The 23,519-nt window shown below is 37.8% G+C and overlaps 2 protein-coding genes across 3 annotated transcripts in view; one reads left to right on the forward strand and one right to left on the reverse strand.

Moving 5' to 3' along the window:
• iqgap2 (IQ motif containing GTPase activating protein 2) overlaps positions 1–23,511 on the forward strand; it is a 31,094-nt gene extending 7,583 nt beyond the window's left edge. Inside the window, exons 3-39 of one of the 2 annotated variants that reach the window (XM_008336642.2) lie at positions 4,091–4,247; positions 5,024–5,101; positions 5,825–5,901; positions 7,158–7,225; positions 8,080–8,193; positions 8,330–8,508; positions 9,306–9,393; positions 9,503–9,666; positions 10,041–10,128; positions 10,546–10,709; positions 10,800–10,960; positions 11,361–11,485; positions 11,578–11,741; positions 15,028–15,054; positions 15,338–15,428; positions 15,711–15,878; positions 16,004–16,146; positions 16,313–16,483; positions 16,641–16,724; positions 16,832–16,903; positions 16,990–17,059; positions 17,313–17,521; positions 17,647–17,799; positions 17,923–18,086; positions 18,260–18,484; positions 18,573–18,713; positions 19,416–19,500; positions 19,650–19,882; positions 20,282–20,414; positions 20,635–20,737; positions 20,828–20,969; positions 21,459–21,546; positions 21,646–21,858; positions 21,948–22,108; positions 22,188–22,331; positions 22,876–22,984; positions 23,166–23,511. In XM_008336642.2, the coding sequence (XP_008334864.1) occupies positions 4,091–4,247; positions 5,024–5,101; positions 5,825–5,901; positions 7,158–7,225; positions 8,080–8,193; positions 8,330–8,508; positions 9,306–9,393; positions 9,503–9,666; positions 10,041–10,128; positions 10,546–10,709; positions 10,800–10,960; positions 11,361–11,485; positions 11,578–11,741; positions 15,028–15,054; positions 15,338–15,428; positions 15,711–15,878; positions 16,004–16,146; positions 16,313–16,483; positions 16,641–16,724; positions 16,832–16,903; positions 16,990–17,059; positions 17,313–17,521; positions 17,647–17,799; positions 17,923–18,086; positions 18,260–18,484; positions 18,573–18,713; positions 19,416–19,500; positions 19,650–19,882; positions 20,282–20,414; positions 20,635–20,737; positions 20,828–20,969; positions 21,459–21,546; positions 21,646–21,858; positions 21,948–22,108; positions 22,188–22,331; positions 22,876–22,984; positions 23,166–23,279 (4,870 nt within the window). In that variant the 3' untranslated portion in view covers positions 23,280–23,511. The remainder of the gene's footprint in view (positions 1–4,090; positions 4,248–5,023; positions 5,102–5,824; positions 5,902–7,157; positions 7,226–8,079; positions 8,194–8,329; positions 8,509–9,305; positions 9,394–9,502; positions 9,667–10,040; positions 10,129–10,545; positions 10,710–10,799; positions 10,961–11,360; positions 11,486–11,577; positions 11,742–15,027; positions 15,055–15,337; positions 15,429–15,710; positions 15,879–16,003; positions 16,147–16,312; positions 16,484–16,640; positions 16,725–16,831; positions 16,904–16,989; positions 17,060–17,312; positions 17,522–17,646; positions 17,800–17,922; positions 18,087–18,259; positions 18,485–18,572; positions 18,714–19,415; positions 19,501–19,649; positions 19,883–20,281; positions 20,415–20,634; positions 20,738–20,827; positions 20,970–21,458; positions 21,547–21,645; positions 21,859–21,947; positions 22,109–22,187; positions 22,332–22,875; positions 22,985–23,165) is intronic. The other variant, XM_008336643.2, reaches the window with a different exon arrangement.
• Positions 12,223–13,769, reverse strand: f2rl2 (coagulation factor II (thrombin) receptor-like 2). Its single transcript, XM_017043099.2, is given in 1 exon segment — positions 12,223–13,769. A coding segment is annotated over 1 exon segment (1,011 nt). The 5' UTR covers positions 13,234–13,769.
• Positions 23,512–23,519: the final 8 nt, after the last annotated feature.

The following is a 23,519-nucleotide window of genomic DNA, read 5'->3' on the forward strand; positions in this document are numbered from 1 at the left end:
GGGGGCCGACTGAAAAGCGGGCTCACAACGCTTGTTCGGGCTGAGCCCGGCCGGGTGCCGTGAGCAAGGACCTGGCCACCAGGCACTCGCCTGCGAGCCCCAACCCCGGGCCTGGCTCCAGGGTGGGGCCCCGGTGACATCAACCCAGGCGACGTGAACCTCTTTGATTTATTTTATTTTTTTTATAACCGCTATTTGTCTGATCCGTCGCCTAGGACCTGTTTGCCTTGGGAGACCCTACCTGGGGCATTAAGCCCCCGACAACATAGCTCCTAGGTTCATTCGGATACTCAAACCCCTCCACCATGTTAAGGTTGCGGTTCAAGGAAGGGACTAATAATTTTATTCATTAATTAAAACAATGACAAAAAAAAAGATGTCCAACACCACTTCAGGAAAAAATAGGTTTTAAGAATTTAATTTATCAATTTTTGGCGCCATGCTGGGGAGATGTGCATCACACTTTAAATATCCTTTGGTAATATACCCCTCATCACTTAAAAAAAAAAATAGTGTATGTTTTACCAATGAGACATATTTTGACAGTTTTTCTTCTTGTGGTGTCCATTTGACATGCATTTATCCTAAAAGATTATTGTTTGACAACTGACCTTGCACTTTGACTCTGTAAAACTCTGCCAAAGTGCTAGTGGAGTGGCTGACAATGTCTGCTTTTGTTACATGATAATAAGGGCCACCACAGCAGGACAACGAAACTAAGTATATATTCAATAACTCACCATATTCTGACCACACCTACAGTTTTCCTGGTCAAGTGATTGTAAATGCTTATTGTATGTTACCTCCACAGTAGTGTTCTTGTGTTTATTCTTTAATATCACCATTTATGAGGCACACACCTCTGCTACTGTATTTAACCTCGCAACAATGAAATTGTTCAATGGTTCCTCTATTTATGAAATGGTGTCAAATTAGGTCATGACAAGGGTCTGATGATTGAGTGAGTCACAGAGAGCATGGGATCTGGTTGTGTTATCTGGGTTGAGTGGTCAGCACTTACTACAACAAAGAAACCATGAGAAAACAACTCTGTAGTGCACCTGGGTTACAGTTTTATGGTTATTTATAAAATGCATAACACCAGAGATTTAGAAACAAAAGTTAATTCACCGTTTGTGTTTTGGTATCTTAACACTTACATTTAATTTGTAGATGTAGACTCGAGTTTTATTTATATAATTATTACTCATTATTGTCAGTTTTCTTAAAGGCTCTGTTTTAGTTAGCAGCTAGCTGTTAACTCTTATCTTAACCTTGCTTCTTCTTTCTTGATCATCCCCGTTGCGGGGACATCTTTATATGATTTGAATTTACTTTTTTCCCCCCCGAAATTCCATTTTCCTCCATTGTTGTTTGCTCTGCAATTTTTTTTATTTTGCATTATTTGATGTCCCCACTGCTTTGAAGTTTGTGTTTAACACACACACACACAGCGAGTTGGCAGACTTTGTACCTTCAGTGGAGAGTAAATAGTCACCAGTTTGCATTCAAAGCTCAGATGGTAATCTTTCTGGCTCTGATACAGGCCCTGTGCTTTTTTATCTAGAGCAGTGAATAGTGACTAATATCTAAACTATTGAACAAATGCTTCCCTACAAAAAAATCCCTCAAAACCTCAAAACATAAATAAACCAAATGAAGCAAGAAAGGGCTTTATATGAACAAAAATATTGTGGTTAAAAAAATGTGTCATTTACTGATAAAGTGTGGAGTTATGACAAACTTTGGAGTGTTGCAATCCACCATCCGTGTTTGGTTGGACAATGACAGGAAGACCTGCTTCAGATTGTTGTAAACAGCAGTACTAGTCTGTTGTGCTCCAGGAGACATTGTGGAGGAGTGGAATTTCACACAAGGGTCTGGGTTGCCCATGCAGGATGTCCCATAGTATAGTATTCCCAGCAACTGTCTTTACCTTTGTAATCATCTTATTTAAAATAATCACTTTATGTTTTTCTATTTTATTTGAAACTTTAAATGTTTCCCAAGTTATCAGAAGTTTGACCTGCATCACGTCCTTGGCCTTTGAGTGTGGTGTGTATGTGGCACAGAGAAGGAGCCATGTTTGTGTCTATATCCGCTTTGTTTTGCTTCTCTGCCAAATGGGTTTTCCCTGGCAGGCCACTGTGTGTGTTTGTTTAAGGTTAGCAGATGTGTCATTCTATTGGTGCAACAATAGCATCCACTTGATACCAGGCCCCAAAATACCTTAAATACTCAATCATGGGAATCATCTAACAATTTTCCCTAAATGAATGAATCATCTTCAATACATACATTTCTTGTATTTTAAAGTGCTTCAAGATAAAGCAACACATCTTAACCAGTATTAATAGAATTTAAATAAACATTACATTGAAATAACATTTGTATAATGTTAAAATAATGTATGAAAATAAATAAGGAAATTATACAGTGTAAGATGCCCCAACCTTCATGTAGAGTAGATCTTATTGACACAATAAAACTTACAAAATAGACCATAACAAATAGATAAATAAACTTCAACAAATATAATGTAGAGGGGTGGGTGTCACCAGGAACCTTGCAATACAATACTTTTACTATATTTTGCCCATGATAACGATAATATCACAATACAGTGATTATGCAATAATCAATATATTGTAATACATTTCATCCACAATATGTGACAATATCTATGTCACTGAAGACATTCAGAATTTATCGGATTGGTTGGAAGCTGTTCAGTCCCACCAATAAGCCTGTCCCAGAGTTTGGGCCAATATTGGGCTGACAGCTCCAGAAAAGTCGATATGTCTGTCTTACTCGAGACTTCCAAATAATTTGAAGGTGACCAAGAAAGACCAAGAAAATCTTTACTTGTGCCTGAGAGACACAGCTAGACCAGACCTGTGATGCTACAGTAAAGACATCCTGCAAATAGATGACACTCACTGGAAGCATATTGTTTGGTCTGTTCAGACACAGCTACTGCTCTTATGCCAAACACATGTTGCCTTTTGTTTGGGACAGAAGGGAAAGGCATAAAACCTAAAATCCCACATGTCCTTACTATGAACTTGGTCTTCCTTTTTGTCCTGATAACAAAAACTCAAAGCATTGTAGAAACTTGGTAATCCAATTTCCAAGAAAACCCAGCCTGCACCACATATGATTAGGTTCAATAACTTCAGGCCAGTGTCCCCACTAGAGGACAATCTTATTAAAGACGTCTGGAACACTGGGCTAAGAAGAATGGGCAAACAAACATCCTGTGCCAAAATGTGTACGATGTAAAGGTACCATTAGTTATTATTGTTTCTGTACGTTTTTACAGCACTTGGGAAATGTAAATTACAAATAGGTGAAATACGTTATTAAGGCTCGAACATGTTTGTACTTTCCCTTAACGTGCTGACATTGGTGTTTGCCTTAGAACCTGTTGAACACCCTCATGGTTTTATAATTAATCTAAACAAGATGTCCTTGAACCTGCATGTGGGCAGCTTTATTGGCTTTGTCTGAATGAAGTCAGGAATTGTGGGTGAGTTTGTGGGGAGGAGTGAGAGAAATGTCCCTTTTTTTTAAATTTAAAGTCATCATCACTGAATAGTGGCTGTAGTAATAATTTAACAGGTTTTTAGATGATGATGATTCGTTGAGCTCACCATTTGTTCACGCCTAGTTCTGAGAAATATATTTGCTCATATTTTTAGGAGGAATTTGTAGTGAGGTAACCACTCTAAAAGCCTTAAAGAGTTCAAACTTTAATTAGGAAATGACATCAACATTTTTTTTCTCTTACAAGTGTTTAGATTTTGTATTTGGTACCTCTGTATAGGAGTGAATAGTTCATTAACTAAATAAATTTAGAAGTAACTTTAATGTTATCTTTTTCTTTGGTCAGACTGCTCACTGTCCCCATCCCCCATCCTAAAGCATGCTGGGCACTGTGTAGGTGTTGCTGGCAACACTGTCAAATTCTGTGAAAACAAACACTTTTCATTGCTCTGTTGAACTGAAAAACTTAAACTCCTCATTGTTACTTTATAAATAGTTTTTGTGTGTCAGTGAATTCACCTCAGGATTTTCCTGTGTGTTTCAGTTGGATGGAGGCCTGCCTGGAAGAGGGTTTGCCTGCTACCACAGAACTAGAAGAGGGACTGAGGAATGGTGTCTATCTTGGCAAACTTGCCAATTTTTTTGCCCCCAAATTGGTCTCCACAAAAAAGATCTATGACAGAGATCAGGCTCGTTATAAGGTGAATTCCAACTTTCTCACATTTACCTTTAAGGGCTGGTTTCTGACTTTCAGTTAGTTTATAAATGACAACTGAGATATCTAGAAGTGATGCTAAATGAAATATCTATGTAAATTTTACTAGTAAAAACTAAAAATTTAGTATAATTGTCCACCAAAAACCAACCATAGTTCTTTATGTGACAAATAATTCCCATTTAATTCAAAGAAATGCACTTTGGAACATACACATTGTAATAGGTGTCAAAAGGTGATGCCTCACTGGACGGTATACTATGGCAACAACATATTTGGTCAATTTTGTTGTATAAACCACAATTGTTTTTTAATTTACACATATGAATTCCTACAATGAATACATTTTAAAAATTAATTGAGAATTGTGTTGCTTCAAACAGTCTCAGAGTTTTTAGGTTTATTGGAACCTGTTTTTCAGAAGTTGACTTTCCAAGGACCTACAGTATAATCAACATAGAAATATTTTTTCACATGCCTATCCTGTATCATGGAAGCTTTATTTCTAATGGGAATATAACAGTATTGAATTGAGTTTTATATAATGAGCAGAACTATATACTGTATAGAAGCTGTATTTAACCACTAAGTGAGTCATGGGAGTCAGATTGCCCCATTTACTACGAGAAGAAGCCCAAGTGACACCTGTGGTACCTGTATTGTAGTTTGATGGTTTTAGTTACACAAATCTTGTAAATGTGTTTTATAGAATATATGTGTATATAGTTTCTAATCATATTTGTGCTTGTTTTTATTTTTCAGAATACAGGTCTACATTTCAGACACACTGACAACACAGTGCAGTGGCTCAGAGCTATGGAGTCAGTGGGCCTTCCAAAGGTAAGGGTCCGGTAACAGCTTTCTGTCTAATCAATAAATATATATACATATAATAATGTACAGGAACACTGTGCATATTATGGAACTCACAAGCATTGCTAATCAAATTTAAAAACATTTCCTTTCTTGAGTTTTAATATTAACTTATGTATGTATTCTGCTTTGAAATAATTTGTAGAAAGTTTCTGATCGTTTTGATCATTATTTATTATTATTTTACTCCCAAAACCTTTCTCCTCTCCTTACGTTCTGTGGTTAATGACATGTCCTTGTAGAACCAGTCTTTCAAATCATGCTGCTGGAAAGTTGTGCTAAATACAAGAAATGCACAACTTTAAAGGCCCCTGAGCTCGTGCTCCAAATTGATGTCATGATTGTTGAGATTTGGTATCAATGTGTACAGTATGTGGTTGGAGATGATGTCATGTTTTTGATTTTTAAGCCAAATTAAGCCAAAATTTGAGGTCCAAATGCAGTAAATCTGTAACAAAGTACAATGAATGATAAGCTTTAAAGTAATAAATCATTTAGTTAACAGTTTGTTTAATGTGTATACTTATGTTGTATTTTTTTTCTGGCAGCTCATTTGTGGTATTGCATTGTACTGTACAGTACTTGTGAATTATGAGAGAAGCTCTGCTGCTGCAGCTAAAACCGTATAAAGACCATCAGGTCCCTGATAACAGACAAGTGACTGGTGCCTATTATGGTTTCTAATTTCAGATATTCTATCCTGAAACGACAGATGTATATGATCGCAAAAACATGCCTAAGGTGGTGTACTGCATACACGCACTGAGGTAAGAACTGAGGATCCAGCATATCCAGCGTGTTGAGTTGAGAAATTAAATTTATAGATGAAATGCTTATGTAAATTGGTCATGAAGCTTTAGGCAAGAAACTTTAGGACAGGGTTCTCAAACTCATGCTCAACACCTGAAAGTATCTGAGGTATACTTTACTAAATGCTTCTTAAGCTCCCATGGGCGACACAAAACGGTTTGGCAGGTGGGCCACATTTGGCCCTCGGGCCTTGAGTTTGACACAATGTGGTCAAATCATGGAGAAAATAATCATATTGTTGTGTCAAAATTTCAGCTTCACTTGTCACACAGTTAATATACAGAACATACATGTAGAAGTTTCCCTCTACCATGTGTGTCTTGTTTCATTTTTAGCTTCTTGTCTCCTTTAGTTGAGACCACTTTGAAGGTATGTTATCAGTCTCACCCTGCCGATCGACCAAACACAGATTTAGGGAGTGGTAATGTGAGCTGTTTGGATTGTTTTCTGTTTGTAGTGTTTTTGGTCAGGTCCCTGAGAGAATTGACTTCCTTCCCCTCGTATGCACACACGTGCTCTTCCTTCCTTTGAGTCCAGCACGCCTTACAAGACCCAGGGTGGAAAATTAAATAAGAACATCAATAGGCTAGTTTTGTGGACAAAGTGGCTGTTTAGTTAAATATAATGAACAAAAACCTGAATAGAGCTGCAGTATTTGCTCCCAGCTCAGCAGCTGGTGGTCTGTTACCCTCTGTCTTATAATCAGTGACTTTCATTAACTTCGGTCAGCTGTTATTCTGTTTTTATCACAGACTCAGTCAGATGCCTAATAGTTAAAACATTACCCTTTGCATAAGCAGTTTAGATATTTATTCAAAGTCCCTGTGTGTCTCAAGTACAGAGTGCAGCTCATGTTTACACACAGATACGTGAACAAAGGGCAGAACTTTGGGGACTTCACAGCTTTTTTACTATCATTTTAGTGAAGCCCCTTCTACCTCTTTTATCAATAATTCAATAGAACTGATGAGGTACGAGCAGCAGCGTGAAAGTTTAATGAGGTTTCCGTACGCCCGTAGTCACATTTGTTGGCTCAGTTAAAGTCCTCAGAGCGTTCTGATAGTCCGTAAGATGAGGTGACACCACCCCCGTGTGGCTTTGAAGCGGTACCACAGGGAGGCGCCTTTAAAAGCGACCACAAGGGAATCATATAAACTTATGAATGATTTGGTAATACGTTGTTGTTTTTACACTGTTTTTATTCAATTTTCAGCCTATATCTGTACAAACTGGGAATTGCACCACAAATACAGGACCTTCTGGGGAAAGTGGACTTTACAGGTAGGATCTGTGAAAAGGGGTTTACATAAAAAAGGACACACAAGCCACAGCAAAGTTGAAATTAACACCATTAATTAATTCACATAATATTCTAGTATATACATCAGTGTGGTTACTATGTTTAACATGGCTCTCTCATGCTCTTTCTGAGCGTCACCAGTCACATCAGTTAACTTAGTTTACTATTTGATCAAAATTGAAATCGTAATCAAAAGGTTATTAAGTGCACAGACCTACTCAGTGCTTCTATAAGAATAAGGATTTGGTTTAACCTGACTGGAGAGTTCCAGTCAAGTTAAACCAAATCCTTTCGAGCTGTGTAACTTGTACTAATTTAAGGCTCAAAACTATTTTCCAAATGTTTAAGTTCAAAGGCTAAATATTACCCACAGAATAGATGAGATGCTCATGTCAAACCGAGCACAGAAGTCATTGTAGACACATTGAAGATAAACCTCCTCTCCTTACAAAGTTACAGGTTACAAAGCACCTGCTATTCGGTGGCGCTGTACTCCACAACACAACAATGTATTGTGAAATATTTCTTTCTGTTCTGATACTGTATATAAACTTAAAATTGCATTATTTTAAACAACTTTTGGTTTATGTTGTGATCTAAAGGTTACAGAGACTTTCCCCAGAATCGGGGATAATAATAATTCCTCATACCAGACTATTCAAGGCTGGGGAACATCTAAAAATGAAAGTAAAAATATTCTGAGCATTCTTGATGCTTGAATTGAGGCAAATGAAATAAAAAAAAAAGAAAAAAAAGAATTTGAGTTAGTTTTGTTGCCCACAGTAACTTTCACATATAATAATTTTGAATCATTTAAAAAATAATTGTGTTCCAGAGGAAGAGATCAGTAACATGAGGAGTGAGCTGGAGAAGTATGGCATACAGATGCCGGCCTTCAGTAAGATTGGAGGAATCCTGGCCAATGAGCTCTCAGTAGACGAGGCTGCTCGTAAGTCCTTTTACCTCTTTGAATGGAATTGTCTGATTTGATTTATGTTTTTGGCATAGTTGCCTCCCTTTTTTTATTTTACCCAATGTCATTATGGCCAGCTGCAAAATGTTTCCATATTCTCTGTTGCCTTTAGTACACGCTGCTGTGATTGCCATCAATGAGGCTGTGGACAGAGGTCAGGCATCTGTGACCTTTGGAGCCCTAAATAATCCAAACGCAATGTTGAGGAACATCCAGGAGCCTCTTGCCCAAGACTACCAGTACAGACTGAGCCAGGCTAAGACCAATAAGCAGAGCCAGTCCTTAGGAAAGGTGAGATTCCTTACACAGTCTTAGGTGACCTCTTTATGGTTTACAGTACTTGTCCATGTGACTTGTGTGCTTTGACTGCCATTACTTACTGTGTCAGTTCTTTTTTGCCTAATTGTTCTTTTAAAGGAGAAGAATGACACAGCTTTCAGTACATTAAATGTAGGTCCACTTTACTTATTGATGAACTAAAATGTATTATAAAATTAGTTTGAGACTCTAAATGAGTAGCATTTGTTTAGATTGGATTACATGTAAAATAGAACAAAACATCCAATCAATGTACAAGAAAATGTAACAAATATACACTTTTTAAAATATATATAATACATATTTACTTATATTTTCTAGTTTTAATTAAAGTTTAAAAAAAACCCAAAGAGGTCTGCAGTGGTGTGAAGTGGGCTGCCTGCACTGACAGCACATTCCAGAGGCTGCATTGTCAGCTGTACTACACCAAACTCTTCCTCCTCTCCCTCATCATATGGCAACCTGCCTCCCATTCTCTTTAACAATGCTGTAAAAACAGGAGCCGCCCTTTTGCACTCAGTGGTTGAAACATACTGAAAAATGCAATGTAAAATACACAGCCTTTTATATATATTTGTATACAAGGGGGGAATGACTAAATAGGATGTTATTCTATTAATAATGAACATCACCTATGTCTGAAATAAGTAGTTACAACAGGTGATACAGTTCAATCCTTTGCAGTGGACTGTTTTTCTTGCTTGTATCAAAATTTACTATAAAAATAAAGCATCTATTCTTTTCTAAAACATTGTTTTTGTCACTGCTAGAGAACTTCTATTGCCTCTGAAGAAAGAGATGTTTATGAGGAGCTGCTCACACAGCAGGAGATCCAGGGCTGTATCCATTTTGTCAATGGTAAGAACATCCAACAAATATAAAATCTGAGCTAACCACTTAAAAACACATTGGAAAAATGGTCTGTAAAATATTCCCAAGTGATTGATTTTTGGATGTTTGTGCACAGTTCAGGATGCAGTAAAGCAGGTGAACAGAGCTCTGTCAACCCAGGAGGAAGCTGCTCTGTTGGCTGCACTCAGGCTGGAGGCTCTGGCCCTGCTGGGTGTTCAAGAGTCCAACTGCCACTGGTACCTGGAACATTTGATCACCTACTGCCAGCATAAATTCAAGGTAAACTCAGTCTGAGCATGTTTGCTTAGGGTTTACCGTTTAATGGCAGCAGTGGTAAAATCGAACAGATAAAAAAGAGTATTTTACTGTTATACTATATGTAATCTATTAATTGATCTCCCTCAAAAAGTAATAATAGACATGGGGTCACAACATGTTAAGCTTTAAAATATATATTTAACAACCAATGTATCACTTGTTACCACCCTCTATAGACTGATAATTGTAATATGCCATTTACTCATAACACATTTAAATGTTGTGTTATATGCTATTTGCTATTTGCATGTTGCATATATATATATATATATATATATATATACTTTAAAAGAAAAGCATTGATATGTTTCTGTTCTTCTCTAAATATGCTGCAGGATGGAAAGGTAGCCATGATTGTTGACAGAGAGGAGATTCAGAGGGTTATCACCTCCTGCAATGATTTTGCAGAGGCGGAGAAGCAAAGTATGAACATTTTTTCAGTTATAGTAAAGAAATGCAACTTTCTTAAATTCAGAAGTGAAAGGCTCTTTTCTGCTCGTTCGGCCTCCCTCATTATTGTGGCTTTTTTCTGCCTTTGTAAAGAGACACAGATGTTACTGAGAATGCACTTAAAATAATTTTGCAGTGATATTTAATGATAACAATTGATGTTTGTTTTTCTTGGTGGCCTGGTCTGGTTTACAGTTTGTTTTAGACCTCTTTAATTAAAGATCTGAGGAAACTGCTGAGTTTCTGCCGTCCTACATATCTAACTGTATATAGCTGTATTCAACTAATACCTGAAGCATGTCACCAAATATTAAATCAAAGAAATGTTTGTTTGTCACATTATTACCTGGTTATAAAAGAATATATTCAAAATGTCTTGTACTGAAACAGAACTGGAAGCAGTTGTTGCGATCAACAGTGCTATCCGTCGTGGCGTTGCAACAGAGACGGTGGAACAGCTGTTAAATGCTGTAGCACAACTGCCTCTTGTTTACCAAACTGCTGCCAACCTCTACCAGGCTGAGCTCTTCAGTTTACAGCTACAAGGTGGACGAGTGAGTATTTTCTCAGTTGGACCACACACTTTCTGTTAAAGGAGCAGTGTGCTAGAGCTTTGCTGTTATTGTTTCCATAATTTTCATCAGTCTGGTCTGAGCCACGAGGAGTTGAGTGTTGCTGTGGAGATGCTCTCCGCTGTAGCTGTGCTGAATGAGGTGCTGGACACTAAAGACCCCCAGGCTGTGATTGAACAACTATCTGACTCTCCACTAGGCTTCACCAACATGGACCAGGACAACATCAACAGGTATAAATGGAATAGATGAAGGTTAGGAGTGATTTGTGACAGCATAGGTGAAATGTTGGGACAGTAGTGAGATTTGCTATGATGAATGGTTTTGAGACAGTGGCTGTGTCTGAGGGACAGAAGACTGAGACGTAAGTAGTAAAAATGAAGATGCTTTTTTATTTTAGAAGTTAGAGATGTGAGGTTGAGATAGTTTAGACAACTGTTGTGAAAAGATAGCAAGAAAAGAAGAGGTTAGTGGAAAAGGACATGAAAAGCAAAAAGCAGGCAGGAGATTAGGAAAGGTGAAGGCAGAAGATCCGCTGTGACCACCCCTGAAAGAAAACAACTAAAAAAAGAAGATGATGATGATGATTTGTGAAACGTATGATGTCATGAAACATTTTTGCATCTCTTTTAGGTATGCTGACACACTTATTAAAATGCGCTCTGAGGCTTTGGCCAAGGGCCAAGAGTTTCTCACCTGGAATGATGTGCAGAAGTGCATTGACACAGTTAACGTCCAGGTCCATGAAGAGCATGAACGTAAGGAAGACTTCTGATTAATACAGTAACTCAAAGTATTTACAAAACAAAAATGTCAAAATTGACATTGATGTCCTGCCTCCTGCCTCCAGGCATAATAGCCATTGCTGAGATTAATGAGGCTCTGAACTCGGGCGATCATCAGCAGACCCTTGCAGCTCTGCTCCTCCCCACAGCCAAACTGACTGGAGTGAACCAAGCCACTGCCAAACACTACCATGATGTTCTACAATACACCAAACAACTTTGTTGCCAGGTAGCGTGACAATCCAAGTATCAGCTTTGCGTTTAAAAAGATGATATACACTCCGGAATGATATCATATTTTAGCTGTAGTTTAGAAATGCACTCATTCATTCATTTGGACCTCAACAGAACTTCTGACCATAAAAGTGAACCATCATATCACACAAGCATATACGTATATTAATTTAGCTCCACTTTTTAAAAGTGTATTATTTATATTTAATTTGGTGACTTGTGGTGGTATTTTATATAACTGTATGATTGTGTAATATTGAGCTTAGCCAGGTGCTAAATAGTAACAGTTTTATTTCATGACCCTTTACAGTGACTGAATGCCATGAACATTGTTGTTCTTCTGCGTATGACAGAAACAGAAGCATTGCTGTTTAATTTCTTAACTTTTACATCTTTCATCACGTGTGGTTCCCTGCTGTGTTCCATCAATAGTCTCTAGCAAGGACAGATTTTTCCTGTCGACATTCATTCCATTCTTATGCCATTACTGCCGGTCTCTGAGATTTTTCTCTAAGGGAAATGAATTGTAGTTCTGACGCTGGCGTCTTTGAAACGAGCAAACACAGGAAAGGGTCCAGACAACTGTGGAAGCAGCAGAGACACACAGCTATCCTGTACTATCCCTACAGTCTGTCGTCCCCACTGGAAAACAGACGGATGTAGTGGGTTATGTGTAGGATTCCACTGGGCAAGAAGCACACTACAAAGATAACAAAGACCAGAGTGCTGACCCTGAGGAAAGCTCTCCAGTCACAGCCGGATCGGCACAGGTGGTATACCACGGTCACCTGGGTGTATATACAAATCAGGAAGGGCACAATGAAGCCCAGACAAACCAGCATTAGCCTGTGGAGCATCAGCAGAGAGTGAGATTTCTCTTCAAGGGGAAGAACGTCATGACAGGTGGTGATTCCCAGGAGGGAAATATGGTAGCTCTACCTCACTAGAACCTCTGGCACAACAGCAGCCCCAAACAGGCACCATACAAATAAGCATGTGCGCACTGTCAGTGTAGTCTTTGTCAGCCTATGGTACAAAAATGGTCTGGCTACTGCAATGTAGCGCTTCAAGCTAATGCAGGCTATAGTTTGAGCCAAGCATTAAACATTGCCATAAAACAAGGCTGTGATGAGTCGGCACGGCATTTCCCCAAATATCCAGTTGTTTCAGTTGTAGTGATAGTGAACTTGCAGAGTCAGGGAAAGCAGCAGCAGCAGGTCGGACAGGGCCAGGTTCAGAAAAAGCACTACTGTGGACATGGACTTGGCTTTTAGCCTGATTTTGAGGAATCCCAGGATGTAGGCATTGGAGGGGACCCCTACCAACATGGCCAGGATATAGGCTAAAGGTATGGCCCACGTGCTGATAATCCCTGTGGTGTATGCTGTCACTGGATCGGTTGGTTCGGTTTTACTGTACATAGATAGGCAGAAAGACACCATTTTGGCTTTAATTTTGCAGCAAAATGTAAATTCCAAACAGATCATGCACAAGCTCTAACTTTGTGAAGATGTCTTACTACAAATCGCAGAATGCTAAAATTTGGTCATGTGCTTGAGAGAAGACATTGTGTTTATTTCCAATACAATGAATTCTATGGTTAACATTGTCAATAGAATTTGCTGAACTTGCCTGCCCCCAGTCCAGATTACTGGAGGTTTTAGGATTGCAGGATTTATGCAAAGAGGTTTCTCCCTATTTCTTAAAATCATTTATCAACGTTAGTCATCAAAGGATTTCTTGTGTCTAGCTAAAAAAGGTTGAAGTTTGAAGTTGGCTTTTTTCACAGCCAGTCTAAATATTGTTTAATATGGCTTCAAGGTTAAACTACTGGATAACGACTTTAACATGAAATTACATTTTTAGTTCTGTTATAATTATTTAATTATGGTACATTCATTTAAAAAACAGTTACAGTGTTAAGGTAAGGTGTAGAACCTTTGAACTGTAGTGAAATTTTCACTTCACCTTTTCTATATTCATAGAAAATATTCATCTCTGCCCTAATAATTCGATTACATTGCCATTGCTAAAATATTAATGAATGTATTAACACTAAAATTCAGAGCCTACTTTTTAGGTGTCCAAATGGTTACTTAATCAAATCACATTTATTTTTTAAGACTTTTGTGTTGTGCAAACTCACCTTTGTGCTCGATGGTCTGTGCAGCCATCATACACAGAATAAATCCAGACAAAGGAGCCATGTTGCTCTGCAGCCTATGACACAGAAATTGGAAAGGTTTCTGTTTTTTTTTTTTTGTGGTGTTCCTTCTTCACTGTTAGAGATAAACTTGTCCACTGGTGAAATTTACCGTTGAGCATTTCTATAGTGCAACACTGATGACCTTGTGTTCTGAAGTGCAGCTTCCCTCTGCCCTCGGACTATGGGATGTTTTTTCAGTTTGTGTGGAGCAGTGCGTGCGTGTGTGTGTGTGTGTGTGTGAAAAAAAGGCATACAACATGCCTTTTCATTTAAGTATTTAAAAAAATATTAAACAACAATAAGTCAGTAGTGCTTATTTTAAAAAGCACTAAACTGCAAATACATAGCCGATGTTTAAAAAGGAGAAAACACAGACCTGTCATGGAGCCACACGTCCCCTCATGGTCACGTGTCTTCCTGCAGGACCTGTTAAACCACAAATCCAAGACATGCATTGTTACCTAACAGCAGTGGGTGTCATCCATGACAGCTGCCACATTGGAAATATAAAATTAAATTGCCCACAAGCTGGCAGAAAAAACATTTACTTTCAATACATAAAAAAAATAAGGAGGTGAAGAAGGGGTGATATAGTAAATGAATAAACCCACCTAGAGCTTTTGTACAGTACCGTATACAGTAGTGTTGAATATCGAGATATAATAAATATTCATTGTTTAAATATAGAGCAGGTTATTTCATTTTTTATGTAACAAGATCCTGGTTTAAGGATTAAAAACACTTTTCCATTTTGTTTTAAGATTCTCATGAAATTGACTTTGGTTATAAAATAAGATTTTTGGGGGTTTTTTTGGCTGGGAATTAATGGCTAAGTTGTTTTCGATTCTGCTCCATCAAATTTAACAACCATTTCCATCTGGTTGGCCTGTGGCCTCTGTCCCCAACAGAGTTGTCTAAAATTAGTCCAAGAACAAAACTCGTGCTGAATAAACAAACATGCAGTGTGCTTGTTTTGTTGGCATGTTGTTGGAATCTGTTTAACTAAAGTGGCTTTTTAGGATACGGTAACTGTTCCTTGTGTAACAATTGTTATTCTGTTTTGTTCTGTTCCTAGCTCCCATCTCAGGAGACAGGGGAAATGGTACTGCCCACCATTAATTGTTGTGTTAACAGCACCACCATGTGTTGTGTTGTTCACTTATCTGTTTTTGTGACAAAAACTAAAAGCTGCCTAAACCACTATACTAACATAATGAATTAATACATGGATGATTTTTAAATAACCATTTCAGTGATTTCTTAATTTCTTAAAAATAATTATAATTTTTCTATATGATTATTTTATGTTGATGTATTTCATGTCTGTTGAGTATGATTTAGTGTCTCTGTCATGACATTGTACTTTTTCTCTCATCTGACTGCAGAACTCTGGAGATGAGTCTGCAGTTTTATGGTTGGACCAGATTCAAGATGCCATACTGACAGCCAATCAGAATGAAGAAGACGCTCTCTCATGTAGGCACTGAACTTATTTCACATTATCTAAATAGAAAAAAAGATTAATCGTGGCCATAAATAAAGTAATAAAGCTGATTCATTTGTATTATATATTTAATAATAATAATAATACATTTTATTTCATAGGCACCTTTCTGTCACCCAATTTCTGCAAGTTCAAGTTCAAAATTATTGCCACTTATGTTATCTTTGGATAATTTTTTGGTTTTTCATTGTATTTGTTTATTTTGATGTTCAGCAGAACTCCTCTCTGATCAAATTACGTTTTTTTCCCACCAGTGGCTACAGCAGTTGCTGATATTAATAAGAGTGTCACAGATGGAGGCTCTCAGACTACACTGGAAGCTTTACAAGCCCCCAGTGCAGGACTGAGAGCAGTGCTGCCTGAATGTGCTGACACATACCAGGTAGAACTACAACAGAGACAAGCCCAAGGTGCTGCTAAAGGTAATTGAATTGGTAATTGAAATCATGCAACATCAGAATAGATGCTATGACACAGTAGAAGCTATTTTTCAGAGGTGGCATAGCACCCAGTGGGTTTAAAAAATGATTTGCCGTTCTTTCTTCAGGAATTACAGATAGTGTTTGGGTAAAACACAGTGTCAAGGACAGATATGACTTTTATTATAACCTGGAGACTGGAAAAGGCTGCTGGGAGGAACCTGCTGGATTTCAGCACAATGATGGTCAACTAAGTAAAGAGGAAATCCAGGTGTGGAACCACAAATTCACTTATTCAAATTAAATACTTTATATCTGCTTAAATTATGTAGTCTGTGAAAATGTGTAGAGCAAAACACTTTCAGAGTAGTTCATAATCTTCAAGATTAAATATATATATTTATATATATATTTATATATATATATTTTCTCCACAGGCCGTTCTGACCCGTTTGACTGCAGATTATAACAGGGAACAGTTATGGTTGGCCAACGAATCTTTTGTGACGCTGCTGCAGGCCAATGTCAGAGGTTACTTGGTCAGGAAAAAACACACAAAGAGAATGGAGTATCTACAGCAACAAGAGCCACATGTGGTCAAATTACAGGTGCAGTAGTTGTGGAGTTGTACCAATAAAAATATTTTTAAAAGGTTATTAAGATTTTAATGTGCTGGCAAAAAAAAGGCCTGAGGGAAAAAGATGAATGGTTTGATTTAACTGATATTAATTATTCTTTGTTCCATTTACAACTCTCACACTGCAGGCCTGCTGGAAGGGTTGCAAACAGAGAAGACTGTACAGAGACAGAATTAATTTGCTGCAGAGAAATGTTGCTTCTGTTGTAAAGGTAAAAATTATTAATCACTTTCTTTTAAGTTGGCTTTATTTAAGAGCTACAACATAAATATATCTTAATAATCAAATGTCTGTCATTAAAAAAATCTCTTAACTTAGCTCCAGTCTGTGGTGAAGATGTGGAAAGTTAAGCGCAGCTACAACCAGAGGCTGCAGTTCTTTAAAGACCATGTGAGTATGGTTTAAGTCAGGATATTTTATTTTCATATTTTTTTATTAATTGTTGTTTTCGTTTTATTTTTTGTTTTTGTTTTTAGGAAAAGGAAATAGTTAAGATCCAGGCTTTTCTTAAAGCAAACAAAGCCAGAGATGATTACAGAACACTAAGTGAGTGGGGAAAAACAACTCTAATGTTTACGTTAGACTGCAGAATGTCTGCAGTCCTACGTATATTTATATAGCAGTTTGTTTAATAATTAATTATGTTTTAACTGTGAAACACTTCACTTAACGATAACAATATTGTGAACTATTGTTTTGTTAACCCACATAAAACATGCACATTTAAAGGAATGTATGAATTAATTTGTGCAGAAAAAAAAAAGTTTTTTAAGATAATTTTTGCATGTGCTTAATTTAGCCGGGGCCAAAGATCCTCCTCTGTCAGTGGTTCGTAAGTTTGTCCACCTGCTAGAGCAAAGTCCTCTGGATCTGCAGGAAGAGCAGGAAGTGACACGCCTAAGGGAGGAAGTGGTCACCAAGATTCGCTCCAATCAGCAGATGGAGAAAGACCTGAACCTGATGGACATTAAGATTGGACTCCTGGTAAAAAACAGGATCACACTGCAGGTCAGTTACTCTGTTTTGCTGTGTGAACATAGAAGAAAAATTGAATTTATTCTTATTTTATTTTTACATATTTATCCAGTCTAGTTTTAATTGTTTTCTTTTTCTTTTCTTTTTCCTTCTATAAGGATGTTGTCTTCCATAGTAAGAAAATGAAGAACAAGAAAAGTAAAACAAGTAAACATGGTCAAACTGCTGCAGAGAGACTGGGCATCAAGGGTCTAAGTAGAGGACAAAGGCGGAAACTGGAGGCCTACCAACATCTCTTTTACCTTCTACAGGTATTACAAAATAACTCAACTCTTAGATTTATAGCTGACATCAGTTGGAATGATTTACGTTTTTTTTACTAAAGTTTGATACACAAAGGGTGACTGAGCTGACTTCCCTTCCTGTCTATGTAGACAAACCCGTCATATCTCGCCAAGCTGATCTTTCAGATGCCCCAAAACAAGTCAACCAAGTTTATGGACACTGTTATCTTTACTTTGTACAACTATGCCTCCAACCAGAGGGAGGAATATCTACTCCTCAAACTATTCAAGACTTCTCTGGAGGAGGAAATCAAGTAAGGAGTGTATTTTTTCAATGCTTGTTAGCAGAGCGTGACTATAGAGAAGTCAGGGCTTATCAGACCATCACTCTAAAAATCACAAACTCTGATAACAAACTGTAACTTTTGGACATTAGTAACTATCAGTGTCCTTGAGTTGTCACACCTCATTAAATCTGCCCCTTCAGTTCTAAGGTAGCCCAGATCCAGGACATAGTAACAGGAAACCCAACTGTTATCAAGATGGTGGTGAGCTTCAACAGAGGTGCACGGGGCCACAACACGCTCAGGCAGCTCCTGGCCCCTGTGGTCAAGGACATCATTGAGGACAAGGACTTAGGTATCAACACCAACCCTGTTGATGTGTACAAGGCCTGGGTGAACCAGCTGGAGACAGCTACTGGAGAAGCCAGGTCTGTGTAGGAGACACACCACAAGGTTTTGCAAGATGATCCTGTAGGTGAATGCGTGAATTTATTTCTTTTTATGGTTGTTTAACAGCAAGCTGCCTTACGAAGTGACACCCCAACAGGCCATGTCACATGAGGAAGTACGTGACAGGCTAGAGACGTCCAGTCGGGCTCTGCGTTCTGCTACAGATAAAGTCCTAAATTCCATTGTTTCCTCACTGGATAATATCCCGTAAGTTTTGGGATCTGGTAAATGTCAACTGGCAGATTGTTTTCTGTTTGGAGCAATGTTTGAGCAATGTCCTGCATGATTCCATTTGACTTCAGATTTTAACCAGGTTTTGTCAAAAAATAAGAATGAGCAAGGTTGTACACGCTCACATTATAGAGATGTTTTCAGTTTCTGTGATGGAGAAAATTGCACATCACACTTAAAAGGACATACAGTAATACACAACATAAAGGACAATACTACTTATTTAGAGCAGTTTAAATGTGTGTTTAGTCTTTGCGACTGAGGTAATGCAGGCTTTTGTAGCAGATCTGTTAGCAAACTGTTGCACATAATTCACACCTCTTGGTTTCCAAACTATTTTCAATCTATATTTACAAGTTAAATTACAACAATATTGTAAGAGCAGCATGACTAACATTAACAGTGCACAAACACATTACAGTAGAGTACATCACATTGTGTTTGGGAGTGTCATTTTCAAATTATCAATATAAGATATGTATTTGTCTGTTCAACACAAAGACACAGCTAAGCTTTTCTGCACCACTAGTGATGTCACTCAAGATCAAAACATGTATCACTAAGCTAAAATATATGGTGAGGTCAGACCTTTGGCTTATTCCATTATTTGTCACATTATTTGTTGTAGCATGCTGTTGATGTTTCGTGTCCCCTCATTTGTTTTCATTTTGCATGTAGTTATGGCATGAGGTACATAGCAAAGGTTCTGAAGAACAGCCTACATGAAAAGTTTCCAGATGCTTCAGAAGATGAGCTGTTGAAGGTATTAGCTGTCAAGATATTTTATGATTTTACTTTTATTTTAACAGGAATTATCCCATTGTGACACTAAATGCGTAGGTTACATCTTAGGTTGAGACTTTGTTACTAACCTGCAGTCTATGAGAAAAAAAAAAACCCTTTTTTTTTTAGATTGTAGGAAACCTGCTGTACTATCGCTTCATGAACCCAGCCATTGTGGCGCCTGATGGCTTTGACATCATCGACATGTCGGCGGGAGGGCAGCTCCACCAAGAGCAACGTCGTAACCTGGGGTCTGTGGCAAAGATGCTCCAGCACGCGGCTTCCAACAAGTTGTTTGAGGGAGAGAATGCACATATGACGCAGATGAACGACTACATATCACAGACATATGAGAAATTTAGGTAAGAAGAAAATGTTATACAGTCTAAGTTATATAGTTTTAAGTGCTTTGTCTTTATTTATTTCCATCACATAGATCCAAACAATAATTCACACTCATTTTTATGGGCAATTCTGAGGAAACAATTAACCCAATTGCCATCATGTTTTTGAACTGTGGGAAGAAACCAGAGTACCAAGAGAAATCCTCCCCCCCCCACACACAGTGACAACATGCAACTTCTTAACTTAGCTTTGTGAAAGACCACAAGTCAATCTGTTAATGAGAGGCCTTTCTTTGTGTCGATGCAAATGAATAAATGATGGCTGCGTATGTGCGGCACGTCAGATTCTGTGACTCTCATCAGCTCTCAGGTCAATTATCTGCCTCTCTTTCACAACCACATAATCCTTTCTTCTAGGGTATTTTTTCAGTTGGCCTGTGATGTTCCTGAACCAGAGGAGAAGTTTAATATTGATGAATACTCAGACATGGTCACCTTGAGCAAACCCATCATCTACATCTCGATAGAGGAGGTCATCAATACTCACTCGGTAAATTCAAGCAAAACAAGTTTTTAAAACAGATTTTAAACAGTTTTTATTGCAAGTTATCACTAGTGACTATAGGAGTTAATGGGAAAGAAAACAGCCTTCATGTTGTTTCATAATTTTAAATGATTGACAGACATGTACTGTGTGCTTCGTGAGTCAAGTTTTTTTTAATTAAAAAGCCTAATAATATTCATTTCAGTGTTTTAATGCTTCTGTCTAGTTGTTGTTGGAACATCTGGAGGCCATCTCTCCAGACCATAATGACCTGCTCCATGAGCTGCTGCAGGACTTAGGAGATGTACCTGATGTTGAGTCTCTGCTTGGTAACATCAGACTTTTATTGACTTTTTGTAGCACAGTTCAACTGTAGTGTGTCTGTCTATTTACAAGGTGTATGTCCTGTTTCCCTTCAGGCGAGGGAGCAGTTGACCACAATGACCCGAACAGAGAGGGAACTCTGAAGGAGCAGGCCAAGACAGAAATCTCTCTCACTCTCACCAGTAAGTTTGAGCTGCTGGATGGAGACGACAAAGACGTGAAGGCTCTCATGACAAAGTGAGTTTGTGTTTTTTATGGCTGTCATTCTGTTGCCTGTCTTTGTTATCTTTCCTGCTCTGTCCAAAAAAGGAAGTAGGTTGGTGGCTTCAGCCTTATCACCCCACAAACATGTATCCGCATGTATCTGCATCAAACTCTTAAAAGAAACTGTTACAGAGGTGTTTTTTTTTCCCTGAAAGACACAACAGAACAAACTTTGGCTGTATGTTTATTTCATAAGAAATACTAGCCTTTTAGGATTGTCCAATCAATTGATTTTTTTAATTTTTAATTTTTATGTACTTTCTCTTTTAGCATGTTTTCCGTTTTAAATGTTATAACAAAATTTTCCCCACTTCTGTAATTCCTGCAAATAATCAAGTGTCACGCAATAAAGACATTTTGAATTAGGTTATATGGTATAATTTTAATGGTATTGTGTTTAGTTGGTATTTATTTGTTAAGATCTAAATAAATCACTGATTGGTTTACTCCTGTTTGTTTAAGGACCAAAAAGCTAATTGTGGACGTGATTCGGATTCAGCCTGGAGAGAATTTGCCTGAAATCCTCGAGACTCCAGTTACAGCACCACAAGTAATCAGACAAAAAAAAAAAAAACACTGAACAATGTTATATAGAAATCATCTTTTTTTCCTTGTGATTCTGTCTTCTAATACAACTCATCCACTGAAGGAGTTGGAGCACAAATTGGTTGTGGAGCGCCGTGCAGTGCAGGACGCTCAGACCCCAGAGGGTCTGAAGAGCAGTCCTGCAGTCCTAGAGGACAGTCAGCTGCCTCTGGAGCAGAAAAAGAGAAAAATCCTCAGGAACCTGCGGAACCTGGAGCAGGCCGGCCTGGCTGCTGCCAGTAACAAATACCAGGACATCATCAACGATATATCAAAGGTTCACTGTCAGCCAAGCATTCAAAAAGTGAAAAATAAAACCAACTAAAACTCATAGACACAATGCAATAAAAACACTCTGATTGACAGGACATTCGATACCAAAGACGCTACAGACAGAGGAGGAAGGCCGAGCTGGTCAAGCTGCAGCTGACACTGACTGCTCTGAATGCAAAAACCTCTTTTTACCAGGAACAGATGAATTACTATGACACCTACATCAAGACCTGCCTGGATAATCTGAACAGGAAGTAAGGGCTACCTGGCCTATTTTCATTTTATTAATATTGTATTTGGACTTTTTCATCACTTTGTGGATTTTGTCCACAGGAACTCACGCAGATCTATAAAACCTGACAACAAAGGAGAAGAGAAAGGAAGTAAAAAGTGGAAACCACAGTCCCTGAAGTACACGGCAGCCAGGCTACACGAGAAGGGAGTCATCCTGGAGATAGAAGGGCTTCAGACCAACCAGTCAGTGACACCAATTATATTTATTATATATACTCATATTATCATCATTATTACTTTCAGTGTTTGTTTCTACGCAAACACTGCTTAACAAATAAGAAATTCAAATCCTTGTTTTCAGTAATGTTGGTACAATCAGAAAGCAGTCAGAAATGAAATCAGTGTAATGAAACTAGGAAAGAGTTTAAATTATTTCACAGACAAATGTATAAATCAATGCCTGCAACATGATTTGAAAACTAGAAGCACCTAAAACTAAAGAAATCATCACATATCCTGAAATAATTCTTACATTTTAAAAACAAGGTTTTGAACATGCACAAGAAAAAAATCTCCATTGCCTCATTGTTCATATGAAAGATAATACCTGCCAACGGTGGAAACAGTGAGGAGTAATGGATAAGATGCTGCCCCCCCTCCAAACAAAATGCATTTCTGGATTTAATTTTTTTATTTAAGTCCCTGCCTTAACATTAAACATGAATAGCTATTATGCTTTTCTCTATGGTAGTGCTTTGATCTCACATTATTGTGTTCCATATCTCAGGTTAAAAAATGTCATGTTTGACATTTCACCCACTGAGGAAGTTGGTGATTTTGAAGTGAAAGCAAAATTTATGGGAGTTGAGATGGAAAAAGTGCAGCTTCATTTCCAGGTAAATGTTCCAAAAAATGTCCATGAAAAAACATCTGCTGGATTTCCTGCCTTGGACTTTTAAACAGGAAACATTGTTAAAAAGACAAATATTTTCCAGCTTAAACACAGGTTTTGTGAAGAGTATACACTTTCAATTTGACATAATGTAATTAATTATGTTATTTGTGCTCTGTTTTCAGGACCTTCTTCAACTCCAGTACGACGGTGTGGCTGTGATGAAAATGTTCGACAAAGCTAAAGTCAATGTCAATTTGTTAATCTTTCTTCTTAACAAGAAATTTTACGGAAAATGACAACAGTAAAGGCCAAAAAAAAAGAAAATATCAGTGCCTCTCTGTATTTAGAGTACAAAAACCACCAGATGGTCGAGGATCGTGTTTGTTTCAGATAATGTCGGGTTAATTCATTGTAAATGTAAAGTAATTTTAAGAATGAAATAGTAATGTATTAATGTTTTTGATGCCAGGAAACACTGCTTCAGTTATTGTTTCATCGAATATTTCAAAAAACTGTAAGGTCTTGATGGATGTTTA

Source organism: Cynoglossus semilaevis, chromosome Z (genome assembly GCF_000523025.1).
Source record: "Cynoglossus semilaevis isolate Cse_v1.0 chromosome Z, Cse_v1.0, whole genome shotgun sequence".
NCBI classification, from domain to species: Eukaryota; Metazoa; Chordata; class Actinopteri; order Pleuronectiformes; family Cynoglossidae; genus Cynoglossus; species Cynoglossus semilaevis.